We start from the raw sequence: 20,194 nt of genomic DNA on the forward strand, positions 1-20,194 counted from the left end.
AAAAAAAAAATATTCTCCTGTACCGCCGAGAAAGTCTGAACTATTCAAGCTCGCGAGACGGTAGGCCTCGCTACGAGATCGTACAAGCCGAGGTTGGACCTTTGGATAGGGGGACGATAGGGTAAGGAGACATCGACATTGAAGAAATCTTTCAGAAACGAGGACACAAGAGATGGAACGATCCGGCTATTTTTGCCGCGAACCGCGATTTCGACGGTCGGCACGCTTAGCTCGAGACGTCTATCAGCTGCTCAACGCATTATTGGTAGTCACACCTCCCAAAATAATACCCACACCTGTCCGCCGAGCAAGCTGTGAAGACCCGACCCGAATCACTGTCATGTCCTATGGCGGCATCTGGCCTATGCACCGGGTTACCTTACATTTCTTCATAGATTCTGCGAGACTTGTCGTTGTCGTGGTCGCCGCTACCCTCACTGTCATCAGCTACAGGCCTAGTGGACACAATGATAGACCGTGGCCGCGACACAAGACTGGCGTTCATGAATCATGAGCAGCTAGGCCGACCGGGCTGGTCACAGACATCGGGCTCGAGGGTCCCCTGCGCCAACGGATGCCGTTGCTTCTCCGGCGTGGACCTGCACGGCGCCCAGCTGACTGCTCAGATCGTCGATGCAACTGTCGTCGTCGATGCGACACAGACGAACAAGTCGAGGCGAACGGACGAGCTCTAGTTCGCGGCTCGTCGACGTGTTTCCAAACCTGGGGGCATCGGCCGCATCAGTGAGGAGCACGCCGCCATTTTGCATGTTAGCCTACCGTGTCTTTGCAAGACGTGGTCCGACCGCCATATGCCGACCCTTGCCGTTGAACGTGTCGGTCTTGGACAGCCGAATACGTTCGTCGACAATTCCCTGGAGTTGCGCGGCTGGACCAGCTTGCAACTTCCCGCCATACACGGCCAGAAGTTGAGGCATGAGCATCACGTCTTGCTCACAGTACTTGAGGATCTCATCCGACAAGGGTCTTTCGAGGAAGACCTCGTACTTCCCTCCTTCCTCGGGTGCAAAGAGACGCCGCCCGCTCGCTTTGGCGAGGGACCAGCCGGGAATGGGGGGTAGGTCCTTTTCAATGCACTTGGCCAGCCCATTGACGTACTGGCCTCTCGGGTTCCTGGTGGCATACTCGATGACCTGGAGGTCGATGATGCCGGCGACGTTGACGCCAAAGTGGGCATAGAGGGCGTCCGAGTCGTTGCGAATGTCGAAGAAGACTTTGAGGGTGTTGGGAGACTCCAGCACAGTTTGAAGACTAGTCCCGTCCGCCGTGGTGAGGCGGAACGCTTTCGCTCCAAGCCGGTAGACATCGACCAGGTAGACGACAGGGCTGGGTGGTATCAGCAACTGCATAATGGCAATCGTGCCTGAGCGGCCGAGGTTGACACCCTCCAGATCGACGAACATCAGCTGGTCCTGATCTGCCCCCACACGTTTTGTAATGAGAGCGAGTAGAGCATCAAGTTTGACTTCGTCGTCGACGACGAACGGTGCCATAGTGGAAGAAGCTCGACCTCGGGCGAGCAAGGTATTTTTCCGCATGGCTTTCATTCACCGAAGTCCGGTTGTACTTTATACAATCCGTACGGTGGCCCTCGCTCGTTCTCCGCGTGGTATGTCCCTCCACACGGCGCCACCACCAGATTTGCTCCTGTCCCTGCTTAAGCTTTCATACTTGTACGTTCATGGGTGAATCGGTGGCGCACCTCAACCAGCGAGGGACGACAATGGATGCTCATTGGTGCTGGTATTGAATCGGGGCCGAAAGGAGCTTTGATTCGCTTTTGGGCCCAACACAATGATCGCTTTTCCCACCTATAATAATCCTATATCCTTCGGTGAATCTCCGAAAGGAGTTGACTCGTCAATAAAAGTCACCCTTTCTGGTTAGCTAACACGGAGGAAGAAGAAGAAGACCCACTGCCTATCCAGTGGCTAGCCGCTAGAGCCTTCTCCCTTGATTGGCGTAATTGGACCTATACGCGGCTTCTTCCTACGGCGCGGGGTCGAAAATCCCGTGCACTTAGCCTCGACTACGAACAGTATTCGGCGATTGCCCAACATTGGCGAATGTCGAGAGCTCTTGCGTCCAAACCCGCCAATCACCGGTCATACTATTCCTCTAGCCATAACGAAAAAAAAGGCCGGAGACAAAAGTTCGAGTCAAAAACTCCGCAAGTCGTGAATGACTTTGCCGCCGTTCCTGACTCACTCACCCTTACTCGCTTCATCTTTTTTCGAGACGAACTAGTTAATACATATAGTACAGGCCTTACCACCCAAAATAGCTCAATCGAGAACGGAGTACGGAAACGAGCTGATAACAATAGGAGTCATGATAGTAAGAGGATGGCTGCTGCACTACATCATAGCGGGATATGTCGCTCGACTAAACAATCTTTCCCGAACCTGGTCGATGTTGCGGACATATTGTAATACCTTTTAAGCTAGTAGTTCCACTGGTCAGTATTTGGTCTAGCATTTGCTTTGGGTCTAGCAAATCATAATGAGATATATTTCAGTAAAAGCGATAGTATGATGTGTGTGCTTGCTTGTAAAGACGCCGACTGGATGCACGTTTCCATGAATATTTCGCCGTCAGCTCATAGGTAGATCTCCCTCAATTGGGAGCAACCCTCTGTCCTTTGGCCAGGATGGAGTTGCTCTCGTGGGACGGGAGAGCAACGTGAGACGACAGAAATCCAAGGGCTATAGATCTGCGTGGTCGACTTGTGCGGTGATCTATCGATGGATGTCTCTGCTGTCTCTGGCCGCAATTCGTTTCGCAGCCCATAATTATGCTGAAACCGCAGGTGCACCTTTCAGAAAGCCAGGACAGAAGGTATCGTAGAATCGGTTTGGAGAACGTACGACCGCTGTCCCGGATGGGATGCGTATCCATCTTTTCAGCAATGAATATGTCCCTCTGCAGAACAAATTGATACAGTAGTGCAACGGCCATTGCGGCACCAGGAGTCCAGCAAACCACAGGTGTTGGTAGACATCGCCCAATCTCTTGAACCTGGATTCGGGAGCCATGGGGTGGGGGCTAGGTCAAGACCACCGATCGCGGTTCGATCGACGGCGGGACAGAGGTATTCCGGCGGAAGCTCTGGCTTCTGTGGCGGGGAAGAGACCAGCAAGTCTGTGTAGAAGGAAGTCTTTTCCGGTTATCACGTATGCCCGAGCAGCGAGTCTTTTGAGGAAAGGCAGCACCTGGTAATTACATCGTTTATGGTCATCATCAGTGACACGGCTGAGCTGAATTGTTTTGGTTCCTTCGTTTTGATCCACTAAATTCGACGCTAAGCTTCAAACAGTCAAGCTGCCCGAAAGCTCGGCAGCAGTGTAGACCAGACCGTGCACCCCCAGGCGCTATACGGGGCTTCGAGGAATGGGCCAAGGTCATCGTCCCCTGCTCTGTGTCTGGTGTTAGTACTCTTTAACTACGGCCCAGATTGTTGGAGTGGGAATTCCCGTTCCCCATCTAGCGGGTGAGCGTCGCCGCCCTAGCTTCACCTCTGGCTCCCCCCAGCTCACCCAGCTCGCCCGCCCTAGCTGACCCCCCTCACCTCTAACTCACCCTTGACTCACCCCAAATGCAGGACGCTAGGGGCTGAGTTACGCTACAGCATCTGACTGGCCGGTGGACCGTTGGGGGCCAACACCTGACAGCATGTCGTTCACTCTGTCCTGGCCAAACCCTTTTGACATCACCTGCCGGTCAGGCACACCCAACTCCGCTTCCTACGCCCTGCACCGCGTCCCGGTCATTCATTGACTCACTCTGCCGACAAGGTCTGGCTACTCGATGCACGATAAATGTCTATACACCGAGACCTCTCAACAAGATCGATGCGAGCACATATATCGGGAGGGAGTCCCCATCTGGGCAGTCAAAACTGGGAGAATATTTGAACGGCTGTCAGACGGGCTAATGGAACCTATTCGTCTATCTCTTCGAGACTTGATGAGGGAGACATTCGAAATTATTCGCTACACTCGAAATCATTCGCTTATGCTGGCTCGTAGAGATTAGATTGAGTGAGCAGGGCATCGGGTCAAGCGTGGAGTCTGACTACGTCCACGCGCATGCGATCCTAGTAATCACCGTTGGGTGAAATGGCTCTACATCTCGCTGATGTACAGTATCACGGGGCATGTCTCAGGCGGAGTACCTCGACGAGGATATGGTGGATCTTCGCGGAATCTTTCGCCACCTCCAGATAAAAAGACACGTTCTGATATGAGGGCAACATTGGCGGGGATGACGACGCCTGACCAAGCCTCTTCCCCTCCTAGGCTACGTGGACTTCATGAAACCGGTCTGAGTGTGAGCGAGAGCTATACATAGTAAGGCCAGCCAGCGGGAACTAGGGTCACGCAGAGCGAATGCGATCCTCACGGTTCTTATCTGGTTGCTCGGGACCCCTGACAGACCCTGACAGACCCTCCTCTTCCGCTGCGCAAGCTTCTTATGGAGTGGACACTGTCGGAACGATGGCTTCCCGCGTCATTGCCACCTGCTTGTGAGAAGGACGCATTCTTCATCCCCTACGGGAATTCGCGCATTCGACTAGGGAGAGTCCGTCATCACAGGGGTCAACAAAACCACGCTTTCTGTCCACTCGCACCGGTGGCCTACGGCGAACAGGCCTCAAAGGTGTACAGAAGGTCATCAGGCATTTCCCATTAACGCTCCCGCACCTGTCTGGGCTTGCTTTGAAATTGGACTGCCGAGGATTGGGTCTATCGAGAAAGGGTGACCCGGGAGCCTACCTTGGAGGATTAGTCTACACTCTTCTCCCACTCATTTCCCGCACTCTGCGCTTTCCAGAACAACGTCGTTCGCTTCGGCCCTTGCCCAGAGTCATCACCTACAAGAGGTGATTCGATGACGATGCCGGGTTCAGCGAACTCCATCCTCCGGATTTCCCTCCTGACCGCCACCGTATTCCTTCTCGGAATTCTATTCTATCTGGCGTCCACAAGGGACGCGACCAGCACCTGGATGTTTAGGTTGAAAATCTACCTTGGAATGCTAGTTCTCTTTGCTATCATCCACCGGCTTCCGAAACCGAATGCCTCGAAGACAGCTGCGTGAAGCCACGCACGACCGAACCGACAGAGACCTATGAAACGATTGGGATTGTGGCATCCGAGCCCGCGGAGGTGTGCTGGAGAGCCAGGGTTGGCCATTTGTGTTCTATTCACATAACTGTTCATGCGAGATGTTGAAGGCTGGGTGGTTGAAGAAGCTCTGCATTTAGTGGTCTACGACAATAGCAGCTAATATATTCTACTCTGTTGATGGAAGAGAAACCTCACCGTAAAGCTGTCAAGATTCGTCAAGGGGCACGCATGACATGTCTCACCGAACGCTGCCGAACAAGCCTGTGACGGCGACCAGGGCCTAACACCCTCTTCAATGCCCCCTGGTAGAATGCCAGGCCAACCTCGAAGTACTTGGACCCGGAAAAGCAATGGGACAGTTGGGAGCGTCATGATGGCGGCACGAAGCCACGGAAGAACTCACCAGGTTGCCATGTAGTTTGGTGCACCAGTCTACCCTGTAACCGGTTGGGCGAGGCGATCCCAACCCTTTTCCAGCCCGGTTGAACATGGCTCAGCTGTCTGCCGAGCAGGGGGATTCCTTCAGCGTTTTATCGGGCAACTGAAGAGTCGTATGAGTGCGCTAACCATGACAAGCCCAGGAGCACAGGGTGCCAGGCAGACCGATCCAATAACCAAGCATACTACTCTCTGGAGAAGAACCAACACCTACTTATACAAGGTGAAGGACCCTACGCCGGTTGATCGACACACCGCCCCCCACAGTTCTTCGTTGGCCACCATGTCGCTGCAATTTCTCGACATCTGTCAGCTTTTCGAGCAACTGTCGTCCTTGAAAAGTCCTGAAAGCCGCGAGTTAAACCTTCAGGAATGGTTTAAGCAGCATCAAAGTAGCATACAACGTCGAGGAGCCCCTGCTCTGGCTCTTTTGTCTTGCTTATTTCCGGAGAAACGGGCTGATCGGGTATATGCGTTGCGGACAAAACAGCTTGAGCATATGGTCACCAAAGCGGCTTGCTTAGGTCACTCTCGTGTCTCCGAGCTGCGGCGCCTACAAGGCCGTAATGGGATTGATTTTGCCTCTGCGGCCCAACAGGTTCTTTCGGCGACGGACGATTTTTCGAATCCACCCCGATCACTCACTGTGGAAGAGGTGGACCATACTCTGGACCGATTGGCATCTACTTGCGTATTCCCGTCGCCGAAGCTTCAGGGATCCATCACCATTGGATACATTGAGGCCTTCGACGAACTGGTGCGTGTTCTTCGACGATTGCCCAGCGTTCGGATGAAATGGATGATCCGCCTACTCTTTAAAAAATTTATGTTCGGTGGAGATCCCGGTCACCACGGCCTTACGGGCACTCCACTTTCTCATGCCTGACCTCCTTAAAGTGCGCACATCATTATCAGACGCAGTCCAATTACTAGAGGCTAACACAATCAGCCAGCTCCCCGTATCTCCGCCTCCCAACCTGGAGAGATCGCTGAAAGAATCGGCCCGTGCTGAGATCGAGCCCTGTTTCGGGACGATGATCGGACTCCAAGAACTTGGCAAGACCCGTAGCATCCAACACTGTTGCCAGCTGGCCAGCCACAAAGAAGTCAGCGTGCAGAGGAAGTATGATGGCGAATACTGTCAGATTCACATCAGTCGCACACATTCTCAGCACCACATCACAATCTTCTCCAAGAATGGTCGAGATTCGACCATGGATCGTGTCGGAGTGCACAATACCATCAAGTAAGTCGACTTTGGGAATACCACCTCGTTCGTAATCTCCGTTCTGCTGGTGTTTAACGTGGTGCAGAGTTACGCTAGTCGTAGATAGAGGGTTTTGAGTGGTTTCCCTGTTACCCACTTTGGCCTTGTTACTGACACTTTTCTTTTTCGGCTTCTTGTAGAGATTGATAAGGGCAGGACGCGGCTCAACGGATCGTTTCCGTTTCCTCGTCATTGTGTGAGATACATTCCCCTTATGAACAAGATGGGCGTCTGAGTCCAACTCTGCGCTTGTTCCTAAATCAGCACAGAGGTCCGCGGATGAAGGTGTATATTCAAGCTATCACACATTGCACGCACCCCTTCCATCATTGTCTTATTCAATTCCTCCATTTGCTCCATGTGCTTGAAGGCCTGTACTAATGCCTCTTCAATCCGCGATGTTCTGGCTTGAAGATTTTGTATCTCGTTCTGTACTATTCCAAGTCACAGGTCAGCCGTCTAGCTTCGCGTCATTCTCGTTGTTCGTCCCGGAACGACGCGTGCGTTCTTAACACCTGTCCCTCGCAGATGACAAGATCGAAACATTGGCCGTGGTACGGACGATCTGGAGAGAACGTCATGGCGGGGTACTGACTGGGTTTCAAGCCGAATTGGTTCGCAAGTACTCCGTGCAGTGATGTCTAGAAATTGCGCAATGACTTGTGGAACAAGGACCGGGTGACTCTTGCCCCAACCTGATGGGGAAGGTTAGCCGGGCGACACTTGCGCTTCCGTAATGTGCATCCTTAGCTAGATTCCTTAGTTACGCTGGTAACCAATCCAATCAACCAAGTAGTCCTCCAGTGACTACCGAGCGCCTCAGGCAAGCCGATGCCGCAAATTATGGCATTGGGAGTGCCGGAGTGTTGTTGGCGATGGACCCCGTTTATCCTTACCTGAATTAGGCTAGTGGCTTAGGTAAAACCCCAAATGCTGAGGCGCCGCCAAGAACGTGAGGTAACGAAGCTAGTGGCCAAACCGCAGGCGCAACACTTCTAACAAAAGACCCATTGTTTGCGATAGCACTCCTACACCGTACACACAACCAATTAGTGATGCATTACACTCATGAAGACTGAGCTGTGCCCCCCCGTCGCAGAACAACGAGACCAGCGAATTAGTGAGTGGCTTGATGACATTCGCGAATCATCGACATCGCAGATAGCCCTTCATCTTGACAGCCCCTCCCTGAAACGAAAATTGCAACCGTTGGAGAGTGACGATACTCCTCGAGCGAAGAGATCGCGACCAGATGACTTGCAGAGTCCGTCGCTAACAGGCAGTCGCAGCGCGCTTGACCTAGAGCATACTCCCTCTCTCACTACGCAGTCCTCACGTTCATCACAAGCGACATCATCTCGCAGCCCGAGCCCCTCGAAGCGTGGTCGCGCACTCGCGATAAAATTCTCTGGACCTATTCTTCAAACTCTCGATGTTGACGAGGCTGCAAAGTGGACAGCCGCAAGAACTACCGAAGTGCCTTTGCTTGAAGACCTCTTCTCATGCGTTGCAAACACGGACGATGGGTGGCAAAATTCGCTGAGAGACGAAGACTGGCGCGGCATTCACAAGGAAGTGGGACGATGTCTGAAGAGAAAAGCAAATGAAGACTCGTGGAGCGATTGGGTAGTGCTGCCATCGTTACAATTAGCCAGAAAACTATCAAAATGGCAGAGCTACGTTGATATTATTAATGTGTATGTGAAACATACTTAGGTCTATTAGCTGCTAACAATCTGCAGGAAATCGATCGATATTGTACCCACCACCCTGCTCAGTGGCCGATACAAGAAACGGGTCGATTACTCCCTGGGCCTGGACATCACAGACACCGATATGTTCCCTGAGATTCAGCAGTCACTTGAGCCTCACACCGTGTCACAAAGTGATCATTGGCTACTCAACGATCGAGTCCTCTTCTCTCACATCGAGATCAAAGCAGAGTCGGATCGAGCTACCGCAGAGTCTCAGCTTAAGGTTTGGTGCACTGCCGGCTTTCGAAAGCAGGAGAGAATGTATAGACAAGCAAGACGCAATGAATCAATAACCCCAACACTGGCACCGCAGCCTCTGTGGATCTGGGAGCAAGACAAGGTGCACCTGTCAATCGCGGTGATGGACTCAACGGAGAATAGGATCTATTTCCTCGATCGAAAAACATTCTTCGTCGACGGGGCGGAACCGAAGTCATTGCTACCAGTTTTTGGTACGATGATAGCGATTATTGACTGGGGTTACAATTGTTATCTGCCTTGGTTCAGAGAATTGATAGGACAAGTGAACCTGAATGATAAGAATTCATGACTTCCGGAGATCCTAGGAGGGGGAGTCACGTAAATGAACTCGAACTCTGGCGAAGGCGATCTCTACGACTGCCACTGAGCGTATTCTACTGCGCACTATGACCGCCTGCGGAAGGAGATCTGGAGTGCACTGGCGATAGGTCACTGAGAGGAGTCTATCAAGCGCCGGAGATGCTATGCCCAGCCTCGAGTTCAAGAGTGATCTGGATGATTATGTGGGCGCGTTCAGTGGTCGCATACAGTTTCACGGGTACTCGTTCTCCAATAAATGATGCGACTCCGGTTCACACATATTCAACCATTTGCACCTCGGGTCTCTTCGTCCAAGCACAAAAGCTGCACATCTTAATTACCTTCTTCCTCCTTCTGTCCAGCAAGAGCGCTTCGCTCATCACGGTCAAGCTGATCGCCGCCAAGTTGATCACGACGAGCGAAAGCGCCCAGATTACGGGAGTGAGCTAGGCATATGGCGGAATGCCACCAACCGCTCTCAACGGGGTTGAGTCTAAACCCAGACAATTGAAGGTGGATTGACAGAGAATGACGAAATCACCACGGCCACGCCAGCCTAAGACGAACGCAGAACCCTCGGGGGTTGACGGGGAGTGAAGAATGCGAAGCTCTGAGTCTCCGAACCCCCGTCTGACGTGCCGCATCGGGATGCACTATTCATACATTTCTTCGAGAAGCACATGTGCCTTTCCAAGGGCGCTCGTCTGTTCGACATCGTTTCACGGAGAAATCGAGGAAATCAACACCTAGAACGCCAGTGTTGTTATTGTTAGCCTCACTTCTTTCCCAGATGATTTTAGTTTTGACGTGATCTTCACACGACTTGGCCGAAACCAGACTCCAGAAACTCTGCAGATATGGAACAAGTTTGCCGGCGGCTTTGGCTGATCAACAAATTCGTTCTAGATGCTCATACCATCTGTGTAAAGAACGCCCGCCACGGATATCAAAATGCCCCTTACCTGGGAGGGGTTGGTGCTGTACGAGATATTGAGGTGTTTGATCCGACAAGCCTTGGGCACCAGCACTCATTTTCGAAGTAATTGCCGGCAATGTCAGTAGGAAGTTGATGGCTCAGTTATCAAGGCCCAAATCCGTTGACATCTGCGCCGCGGGTCGACATTTGAGCTCTGCAACGATGCGGCTTCGTTGCGGTGCCGGTATGCATGGTTGATTCTGTACGTCAAGGATGTACTCTGTGGTGTGAGATAAATTGCATCATCTCTCTTACGTCAGGACTTTTTATCGAATAGTCGAGGGCGAAGGGCTCACGATGTTCTCTGTGGTGGCGATAGCTGTTAGATATGGTAACATTTCAGATCCAATGGCAGAACAGCTTTATGGAAGTTGCCCTTCTCATTCGACCTTCTACTTGCACTTGAATAATGTCGTCCCGCAATTTCAGTGGCCAGACTCCGAACCTCGGGACGTTGAAAGGGAGCGTAAATCCTACCCCACCGCTTGCTTATTGGCTCCCGCGCACGCTATATGTGGACTTACTCTGGGGTAAATAGCTGGATTGGGGACTCGTAGAGACCACTTAAAAGAGATGGAGTAACCCACGTCCCGATGTTATGAAATACTGCCAAGCCGCCCTACGCCATAAAAGGCCAGGTTGTACAATTTATTCTACCACACGTGATATCTTGGCACTCCATGATCAAACTGCAATCTCATAAGCTGCTCAGCCAAAGCCTGCAGCCGAGTCTCTACTTTCCATCCTCGAATTTTAGTTGTGGTCAAAGCTACACTTTAAGTTTCCTGGATTCTACACACGAGAGGTCATGTTTACCCCGAACCTTCTACAATCAATACAATGGACGGAGACGAACATCGAAAGTGGCAGGACGTATTGATTGTAGCAGTGCAGGAAAGAAAATGGGGACAAGTATCTGAATTGCTGGACCGACTGTCCGCGAAACGCGAGGTCCCCATCCCACCTGCGATCTTCGAACGGTGCTACGCGGCTCTGCAAGAGACGTCGGTTTTGGTAATACAAGAGCGAAATTGGGGGGCCGTGCGAGGTGCATGTGAATGCCTGGACCGACTGTCCGCGATACGCGAGGTCCCAAACTTACTTGACGAAAATATCCTCATGTCGATGGTAAAAACCATGGACTGCGAAGCGTCACAATTCAGGTTGGAGGACCTTTATTCATGGGTCAAACGACGATCTGCCGTCATTAAGATCAAATTACTAAACGGCGGAATCTTCTTCGGCTCCCAGGCACTATTGTGTGCTCGCTCGAGATATTTCTCGTGTCGCCTCTCGAAGCAATTCAGGTTTAGCAACCCAATCGAGCGGCAAAGAGGTTTCCATCCCAATGACCCCGATCTTGATATATCGCTTACCAGAATGCCAAGATCTGACGACAGTATTCACCTAATTATTCCGGTGCTGCCAGATTTCGATGATGATACTACCCGGTTCGTCTTAGAGTTCTGTCAATCCTCTATTCCCGATGAGCCTCTTAAAGAGGATAACAATCTTGATGACTTACTCACCATTCTTGAGGCATCAAGTAATTATGGGGTTGCTCTTCTTCTCAACCGGATCGAGGACCAAATAATCTCAGAAGTTAGCCCACATAACACTGAGGATGTGAAATATATTTCAGGACACCGCACCTAATGACGCGAAAGCGTTACATATACGGTGTAAAGAAGTGCTGGAGGATGAAATTTGATATCGCTCGGTGGAGTGAAAGACCTTAGTTTGACTAAATTCGAAATATGTATACCTGACGATGAAGGAAGACTGCTTCCACACCCAGTGCCATGTGACTGGCAGTGTGCCTGACAGGAACGCCAAGAGATGTAATGACTGTTCGCACTAGTCTTCGGCCGAAGGCCTGTTACTAGCGTCGAGACCCCTTTGTTAATTACTCGAACGGATATAGTCAGACGGGCCCCCGGACCCTGTAGAATTCATCATGTTCCGCCATTGAGTCACAGCCACAGGCGTAAGATATCACGTGCTGTAAAGTTTTTTTAGTTCATGGCATAGGGTGGCTTGGTAGCGTTCCATCGGGACGTGGGTTAAGTCAAATAATTTCAATGAACCAAAACATCTACCTATGCTATTACTTTCTAGGCTTCTTCCACGGGGTACTTGAATTTCCGACCAATGTCACTTCCTACTGTCGTAGGTCCTGCAGTTGTAGTGAATGATAGACCAACGGTAAAGAGGGGAGGGGGGGGGTGGGGGGCTCCACATGAATATCGCTTCTCTACCTGTTGGCGATGAACTCTTAAGTGCTATCAAACATTTCCGCATCCGACCCATAATCGCCACCTACAAAGACGTAGTCCGCCTCAGGGTCCCTAACGTCCATCCCTTCGGGGAGAGGGGGATTGAGACTGGAAATCGACGAGTCGCATGTACAACCACCATCGTCGTCAGCTTCGGCGTCAGCGTCATAACACATCATAGGATATGGTGACTGTCGTAGGCGGCGCGGTATAGAGCCGCTGCCATCAGTGCCGAAGGATTGGGAATATTCCGAGGTGTTACTCGTTGAACCCTGAACTTCTGGGCAGTTAATTGTGCTGGAAATACTACCGGCCCAGTGTGGGGACCGCCCGCGGCCAGGTGAAAAGCACAGTTCCCCTAGTGTACTAGCCACGTCTCCCGACATCCCGCAATGATCTTTGCCGCGCTCCATGTTCATATCTATTGAGATCGGTTGCCGTCGCTTAGCGGAACGTTCCAGTCCTTCTTCTTCGTGGGTGGGAGAGCGAGGACGCTTTTGATTTGACCCCGGTAGCGGTGAGGCGTGGTTTCCTCCAGCATCGGCATCCTCATTGGGAAGCTGTGTCTTTCCTATTGAGAAGGGCCGTTTCTCAATGGATTCCGAACTCGAATTATCTTGGGCCGCGATGTTATCGAGGATGGATGGTCGCTCGCGCAGAGTTATCGCACGTCGTCTATGGCGTGGGCTGTCCGGGTTGGCAGGACCCTCGGGAGGAAACACTACCATATTGCCACAATAGAACTGCCGCGAATGCATCGACATAGAATGTGGCCGCCCTTTATATTTTGTCCCAAGTACGCTGCTAATCCCCATCTGGACTGGAAGTGAGAGACTGGCAACCATGGGCAGTTTGACTGGTTTTAAACACCGATATCTAGATCAGTCTGATATCCAAGACTTTGTTCCTCCTTCTCGCTCCTCCAAACTCGCACTTGTCTTTGAGGAAATAAGGTTCTTGCTTTGCGGTATTTTCATAGTTTCTGTACCATTTTAGGTTTTGGGGAAAAAGAATCTGGTTATCTGTCCAAGGCAACGGTAGACCTTAAAGTTGTTTGTTTGCAATAATTCCGTCTTTACGTTACGTCTTTATTGTCGATGAGAGTGCATTAATTAACCCTGATGAGTGTGGGGTGCGTGAGACACTATACTAGGCGGTACAAAATCTGAAACGAGGGCCAGAAAAAGCTACTATTCGCCCTGGGCTCCGACACAGCCCTCGAGGCCGTATAACACCGTTAGTGGGGCCATTTGATATTATTAGTATGAGGTGGACACAGCTCAATCCACCTCTTGGATAGATTTGGTGCTCGTTTCGAATGAAGAAACCTCTAGCCTATATTCAAGTGAAAAGCTGAGTTGGCACTTTGATTTTTCAGGTAAGTGAATTGAACGATAGTGAAATTGTTGAAGGTCAGTTCTTCATTTCCGTAGGCGAGACTGATTAGGAATGACAATTAGTCTTATTCCTTTTCCCATAATACACATCACGCGGCGCCGATAATCAAACACTATAGACCTTCCGAGGTAAGAGGCCTGTATATCGTAGGAGGGCTAAACACTCTCATTAGAGAAATCGGGCTCGACCTCGTCGATACAGAAACGAATTTCATCTTATTTTGTTTGAGTAATGAGCCGATACGTATCCGAGGTTTTCCGCTTCCTTACGCGGTTCGAAATGCGGTACTAATAGGATGTACACCTAACAAGCTTCCGTAATGGCCCTTCTCACTTGACTGAAAGGGAAGTCGACGTGGTAGGAGATTAATATTTGAACACTCAATAGGAACAAAAACACACCTAGCTGGATAGACGCGATCTCCCACTTTTCATACATTTCTATCTAACCGGATTCATCCTTTATTCTCAATGGACTGCAATATGTCAGAATTGAGTTAGACAAGATTCTACTCAATTATATACCAAAGTGAACGGAAACTCACGATGAGGTACAGGTATCTACAGTAAAGCTATAGAGCCGGCACCGTACGTTCAAGCTTAAAGCCCCACGGCGCTACAAGCCTGCAAAGTAAGCAACACGGAGAGAGATATTTATGCCGGCAATACCGTATTCACGGGATTTCATTTCCCCTACTTTAGCTTTGAGGAGCGAGAAAATACAGGAAGTACGTGCCGAATTTCACTTCCCGTCGGAAAAGAAGAATTTGAGGGGAATATAGAAGGGAACATAATACTTTTATCAATTAGGCCCCGGTGTTTATTTTCGATACTAGGTAATCATCTAGATATTACCTGAGCGAGCTATTATAGGACACTTCTGGTGTTCCCTCCCCCCAACTCATAACCTCCACCGCCTCCTAAGACCCTAGATCGATTTTCTTCAGGATATCGGGCTAAAGTGCGAGCGAGGATACCAGCCAGCTTCTATTGCCTCAGAGAGACCTCATAATGACTGCTCTAGCTAGTGAAGTTAGTATCGATTCTATTTTCTCATGAAGAATAACCAATTATATCACCTTTATAAAATCATTTCAGCCAGCTTAGGGCTTCCTCTAGAAGGCGGGTCCTCCTCATCTCGTGACGTCTCTGACTGTATGTCGCAAACGGATGCGTGTTTATGATAGAGATGTAGAACCAGAAAGATTGTGGCCACGAGAGAAAGGGTTAAGACGACCAGCGGGACCCAAATCTGCGGGGCGACCGTCGACTGACTTCGAACGGAGGGGATCTCCAGGGGTGCGGAGCGGACTTTTGAGTAATGCATGGCACCAGAGCAAGGGCTCGAGCAGCGAAGAACGAAATGACTGTTGAACGCGTGGTATCTTCTGAGCAGAACGAAGAGAAAGCTGATTCTCTTGACAGGACTACTGTATGATATCCCCTGGCCTTCTGTTTCCTAATTTCTCCAAGGATTACAGTATGAAGGGCGGGCCAGAGACAATCATATAGATGTTTCCATTACAGCTCCAAGAAGATTTTTTTCCACCGACGGCTTTTTTATGGCCCTATTGGGGGGTGAGAGGGTGGCCTTCGGTCCGCGCTCATTGGCCTCTGCACTCCGATTCACTACTACACGGCAAAAGGGGTTAGAATATAGGTGGCTTACGTGGGCTTTTGTCCAAGACGACGCTGCGAAATTGAAATTCACCGAACGCGTGCCCTCGGTAAAGGCTTCTCTACGTTCAAATCAGTCTAATGCACCCCATACGTCAGTTTCGTCTTCCTCTAAGGAGCGGACGAACCAGAAGTCGGACTGCTTACAAGGATGTGGGATGAGAAACGAGGCATATTGGATTTAAGCTCGGGATTTCATTCGTAGAAGTTATTTTGTCCAATGATATTGCACAGATTCGGTACTGTATGATAGCTACGGGAGTGGGAATGTTGACCTAGTAGCGCCTGAGCAGGTACGGGAATTGGTCTATTTGCTCGTGCCCGGTTTCAAGCCGTACCTAATTTTACGATATCGGTCGATGAAATATCAGTGTGTCCATATGATAAAACTTTACTGCATGACCCTGGCAAACCTTCTAATCTTTATTCAAATTTTGCAATACCGGAGCACCGCTATGTCTCCAGCGTCTGAGCAGCAGGTTCTTGCTGCAATTGAGGAATCCTTATATCGGGGGATCTTACAGTTTGGACGATGGGTGAAAGAAGGCCGAACATTTGACCTCAGAACCTAGAGCGCAGTATGCAATCTTCGACCAAGATTTGTGCCGGACGAGGATTTTCGGAGTACAAAGAGGGGATACCGTATCGTGTTCCCTGGGCCAATTTCGTTATTTACGATCGGAAAATAATAGAGACCAAATTCAAGCAATCCTTTGAATCTATCTAAGTTAAAGGTGATTATTTTTCCTACACAAGAAGGGAGTTCCTCAAATCGACAGCTCGTTGTGTTAAATGTGCAACAAGCTGGAAACGGGACAGCACGTCCTACTAAGGTGGCAGAAGTGGGAAGAGGAGACCTAGGAATGTCTGAGGACGGGACTCGCGCAGAGGGCCCGATCGTCACCACAGGCGCTCCTAGGCACAAAGAAGGGTTGCCTCGCCGCAGCTGGAATGATGCAGAGGACGGAAACGCCACGTCAATTTCAGTCCTGCGGCCTGGACGAAGCAGTAGAAGAGGAAGAGGAGGAAGAGGAGGGGTGGATCAGAAGATAGAGAGAAAGGACAGCTTAGGAAGGCAACGTCTTCCATTAGCTCTACGTGCAGTTAGACGGACGTGAAATGAGACGAAATAATAATCAAGGTGATTATTTATCGGGTCTATACTATAATTTATCGGTTTTTGTACTTTGGAATTTTGATCGATTCTTTCTATAATGTACGAAAAGGCACCACAATATAGCTGCGTATTCTTATTTTGTCCCTGATAGTGTAAGGAGAAGCCGATAGATACAGACTCAAAGCCCTTGAAAAGGGGTTGACAAAAGGGTTTGAGCAGGGTGCGCGTACCCTGTAGATAGGGCTACAGCTACCAGCATTCAGTGGTATTACTTCTATTGACCTACCTATCCTCCCGCTTCCCTTACATAGCTCTATGTTACTCGCTCCCTTCGAAGGGCCTACGAATCGAACACGCACCGCTACGTAGATAGCCCCATACTGTACCATCTCATTCGGCCTGGAATGTCCTGCCTTTCCCGCACATACCCTCCACGCGTGCTCCCCCTATCGTGACTTTGTTGGAGCCAGTCGAAGATTCTATCACAAATAGGCGCCATGAGCACCTTGACCTTGACCGGCTTACCAGACGAGCTCATCATAGGTATCTTCGAATTCCTCGACTCACCCAGTGTTGCGTCCGTCTGCAAACAACTGCGTACGATATATGAAGATCAGGAAGAGCAGGTCATCTCCAATTACTTCTATACACATCCCGGTTGGTCTGGCGAAGATGGCGTCACCCGTCTGAAAAGAGTACTCGATTACAGAATGAATACGAACCTCCTGGCCGCTCTGCGGCTCTTTAACGCCATAAACTGCATCGATGAAAAGGCCTTGAACATGAGCAATTGGATCGACGTCCGAGAGACACTGGAAGAGTACGGACTCCCTCTAGCTGAGGGCCTATACAGGAAAGATCACAAAGTCGAGTCTATATCCCTGCTTAGCTCTTTGCGCAACGCTCACGATTGGGATACTTTTTCGATTAGAGTCGACGCGTTGATAATGCAGATCGACAATCAAGCAGAGCCTCAAGTCGGTATATATGCTAAGCAATTACAGCTTAAACTCTGGACTCATCGGGAAAGGTGCAAGGAAACTAGCTGCGAGTGTCGTAAACCCGATTGGATGGCTGACGTTCAAAAAGAAGTAATGAGCATCCTCCGTCGCCAAAGACTGTTTACGGAAACAATGAATGAGTATTCCCGCCACACACGCCGGAGCTACACACGCCGGAGGACTTGAGCAGCGTCGGTCAATTTTCACAAACAATACCTACTCTCATCATTGAAGATGTTGATTTTCTACTCTATCATCTGGTACAACACAGTCAAGTTTTCGGCGGTCACCGGAGTCTTCAGAAGCTCGTCATGTGGCGCCGTGCCATATTGTTTTCTCGGCGGAGGTTCTCAAAGTGGTCAGGGCGGTTGCTGCGAGATCTTCAATGTCAGCTATGCCTGTGGCCGCAATGAGCATGCCGTTCCTGAGTGCGGTGAGACGGAGAAAGGGGAGTCTCATTCCCTTGCTTGTCCCCCTTCCGTCCTATTCTCTTCCATTACTGCTTTTGGCAAAGCTGATTTTACAACCGGTGACTTGGTGGTAGTGTTGATGTAGCACGCGAATGTATTGAGAAGCTCACCTACGGATCTCCTGGACTCGGAGTTATATCAAGATAGCATCGCAGACACACAAATTCTATCGAAAGTTGCGCCCAGGCATCGTCGGGCTGTCCTTGGAGGCCTCATCCCACGGTTTTCCGGCGAGATAGTGGCCAAGATCAGCCGCTAATGCAGGTGGCGTACCCGACTATGGGGATATCCACTCACAATTAATTGGCTATACTCAAAGGGCTGGACGGTGCTCAGTGGTCTAGGGGGTTGTGTTGTGATTGGCTGGCCTTTACTCACATGAGGCATAGACGGTAGAGGGTCTCGACTCTCTTAGACAGACAACCAACCAACTACTTGAACACCCAGCCGTTACGGCTACGGACAGCCAAGCTTAGAACTTAGCTCCAGTTCAGTACCTGAACGCAATTTTTTTTTACGAAGTACTGTGCATTTACAATGCGGAGTAACTCACATTAATAATCTAAGTCAGTTAGTTATACGGTTACCTCTTAATTTTGATTAATGTGGAACTACTTATATGGCATAAATTTGCCGCCCTCCGAAAGCGAAGCTCCGCGCCTCGGGGGCCCCGCAAAACATTCTCTCGTCGAAAATACACGCCAATAGCGAGCTCCGCGATGGCTCAAAATAATCGCCACACTGGGGCTGCGCTTCAAATGACAAGGACGAGTTTGGCTGTCAAACGGTGTGGCTGTGTGGTCGAGACGCCGCTCTCCCGACCCTTGGTGATCTCTCAAACGCCCAGAGGCTGTGTGGAGAGTCATTGAATCACCAGTACATCACGAAATGGTCGTGGTGGTGGTCCTCGACCCATGACCCTGGCAATGCTCGGAGCGATGCTGAACCTGGTCTGCGGAAAGCCCTACCTGCAACTGGATGAGATGGCCCTCGCCCTGGGGGACACATTTGACGAACTTTGTCAACGTCGACCGTCGATGGGGGCTTCAAAAACGACCGGGCGGTCCAAGCAGTTAGCTCGTCGAATAGTGGGAGAACAAAATGCAGGTCTCCGCGACATGTAAGTGCACGATTTATCCGCCTTCGATCACTGGCAGGTCGTTTAAATGGATGAGGCGGGCTACGATAAAGCAGTGGGCTATCGACGAACAGGATGGTCTCCGCCGAGGCATCGCCGGTACATATCGGATAATTGCAATAAGGGCCGCGCAGTCATATCGTTGAACGAACCCGGCTGATTTACTGAACGCAACAATGCGGGCTATGGCGCGCATCCCGATCCGATGAAACGATCGCCAAGACTCCTTATTATGTGAAGTAATGTCATGTACCTTATACTTCAGGCCAGAAACATTCACCTACTAACTATCCTCATATGGATCGGCATATAATTAGCACGAGAGTGACCTATCTAAACATCCCTCAGACGAGCGATAACGCGAGGAAATAATCTTTCATACCTGGGGATCCATTTCTCTTGTTCAGCCGGATGGAAATCTCGGGGCAGCAGAAGAAGTGGCAGATGCGTCCGAGAGGCGGCTTCGTTTAAATCTACCCGGCCCTATGCCAAAGACTTCAAGGCAACAGTGCTCCCAAGACACGTGTGCTGCGCTAGAGCAGGATCTACTGCCCGTCAAGACGGATCAGACAAGGATCTGCAGTCCGAAGCTCCGTCTAGTTAGCGCGACGACTTCTCCGTCTCGACTCATAAGGTCGGCTCCTTTCTCTCAACACACTCGACTTTCTCTCTTCCGGCGTGACCTCGTCTCGTCTCGTTCAGTCTAAGCAATATCCGGAATTCGGAGTATTTCTGCAATGCCAAGCCACAGTTTACGCTGCAAACCTGTGAAATAGAGATTCAAAAAAGTCTATAGCAGTACTTGCCTCGTATCACCCCCTTCGAAGAGAGATAGGTCAGTGCAAAGGCAGATAAGACAAGCCAAGTCAAAATCTGTAAAGGGGGAAAAAAGCAAAATACTGATATCGAGAGAGATCGTGGGGTCCCACTATCCTACATCATCTTTTTTCTCTTCTAACAATTTTTTTTTTT

At 50.3% G+C, this 20,194-nt stretch overlaps 4 protein-coding genes across 4 annotated transcripts; 3 read left to right on the plus strand and 1 right to left on the minus strand.

Annotated features, from left to right (window-relative positions):
• Positions 1 to 536: 536 nt before the first annotated feature.
• Positions 537 to 1,559, minus strand: PV07_12563 (uncharacterized protein; the record flags this gene model as incomplete). The annotated part of the gene is made up of 2 exons (XM_016400099.1): positions 537 to 723; positions 781 to 1,559. The coding sequence occupies 2 exons, from the start codon at positions 1,557 to 1,559 to the stop codon at positions 537 to 539; spliced, it is 966 nt and encodes a 321-aa protein (XP_016242252.1).
• A 4,312-nt stretch (positions 1,560 to 5,871) lies between these two features.
• On the plus strand, positions 5,872 to 6,838 carry PV07_12564 (uncharacterized protein; the record flags this gene model as incomplete). The annotated part of the gene is made up of 2 exons (XM_016400100.1): positions 5,872 to 6,345; positions 6,542 to 6,838. 2 exons carry the CDS (start codon positions 5,872 to 5,874, stop codon positions 6,836 to 6,838), a joined length of 771 nt encoding a protein of 256 aa, XP_016242253.1.
• A 1,029-nt stretch (positions 6,839 to 7,867) lies between these two features.
• On the plus strand, positions 7,868 to 9,457 carry PV07_12565 (uncharacterized protein). Its single transcript, XM_016400101.1, has 2 exons — positions 7,868 to 8,552; positions 8,598 to 9,457. Exons 1-2 carry the CDS (start codon positions 7,924 to 7,926, stop codon positions 9,157 to 9,159), a joined length of 1,191 nt encoding a protein of 396 aa, XP_016242254.1. The 5' UTR covers positions 7,868 to 7,923; the 3' UTR covers positions 9,160 to 9,457.
• Positions 9,458 to 17,110: 7,653 nt separating this feature from the next.
• Positions 17,111 to 17,708, plus strand: PV07_12566 (uncharacterized protein; the record flags this gene model as incomplete). Its single annotated transcript, XM_016400102.1, has 2 exons — positions 17,111 to 17,594; positions 17,644 to 17,708. 2 exons carry the CDS (start codon positions 17,111 to 17,113, stop codon positions 17,706 to 17,708), a joined length of 549 nt encoding a protein of 182 aa, XP_016242255.1.
• Between the last annotated feature and the right edge of the window lie 2,486 nt (positions 17,709 to 20,194).

Source organism: Cladophialophora immunda, assembly GCF_000835495.1.
Source record: "Cladophialophora immunda strain CBS 83496 unplaced genomic scaffold supercont1.16, whole genome shotgun sequence".
NCBI classification, from domain to species: domain Eukaryota; kingdom Fungi; phylum Ascomycota; class Eurotiomycetes; order Chaetothyriales; family Herpotrichiellaceae; genus Cladophialophora; species Cladophialophora immunda.

Excerpts from the sequence above, each read along its gene's own strand:
- PV07_12565 (XM_016400101.1), top strand. The coding sequence starts at position 7,924 with ATGAAGACTGAGCTGTGCCCCCCCGTCGCAGAACAACGAGACCAGCGA. Across the intron at positions 8,553-8,597 it reads TACGTTGATATTATTAATGT|GAAATCGATCGATATTGTAC; the intron begins GTATGTGAAACA and ends AACAATCTGCAG.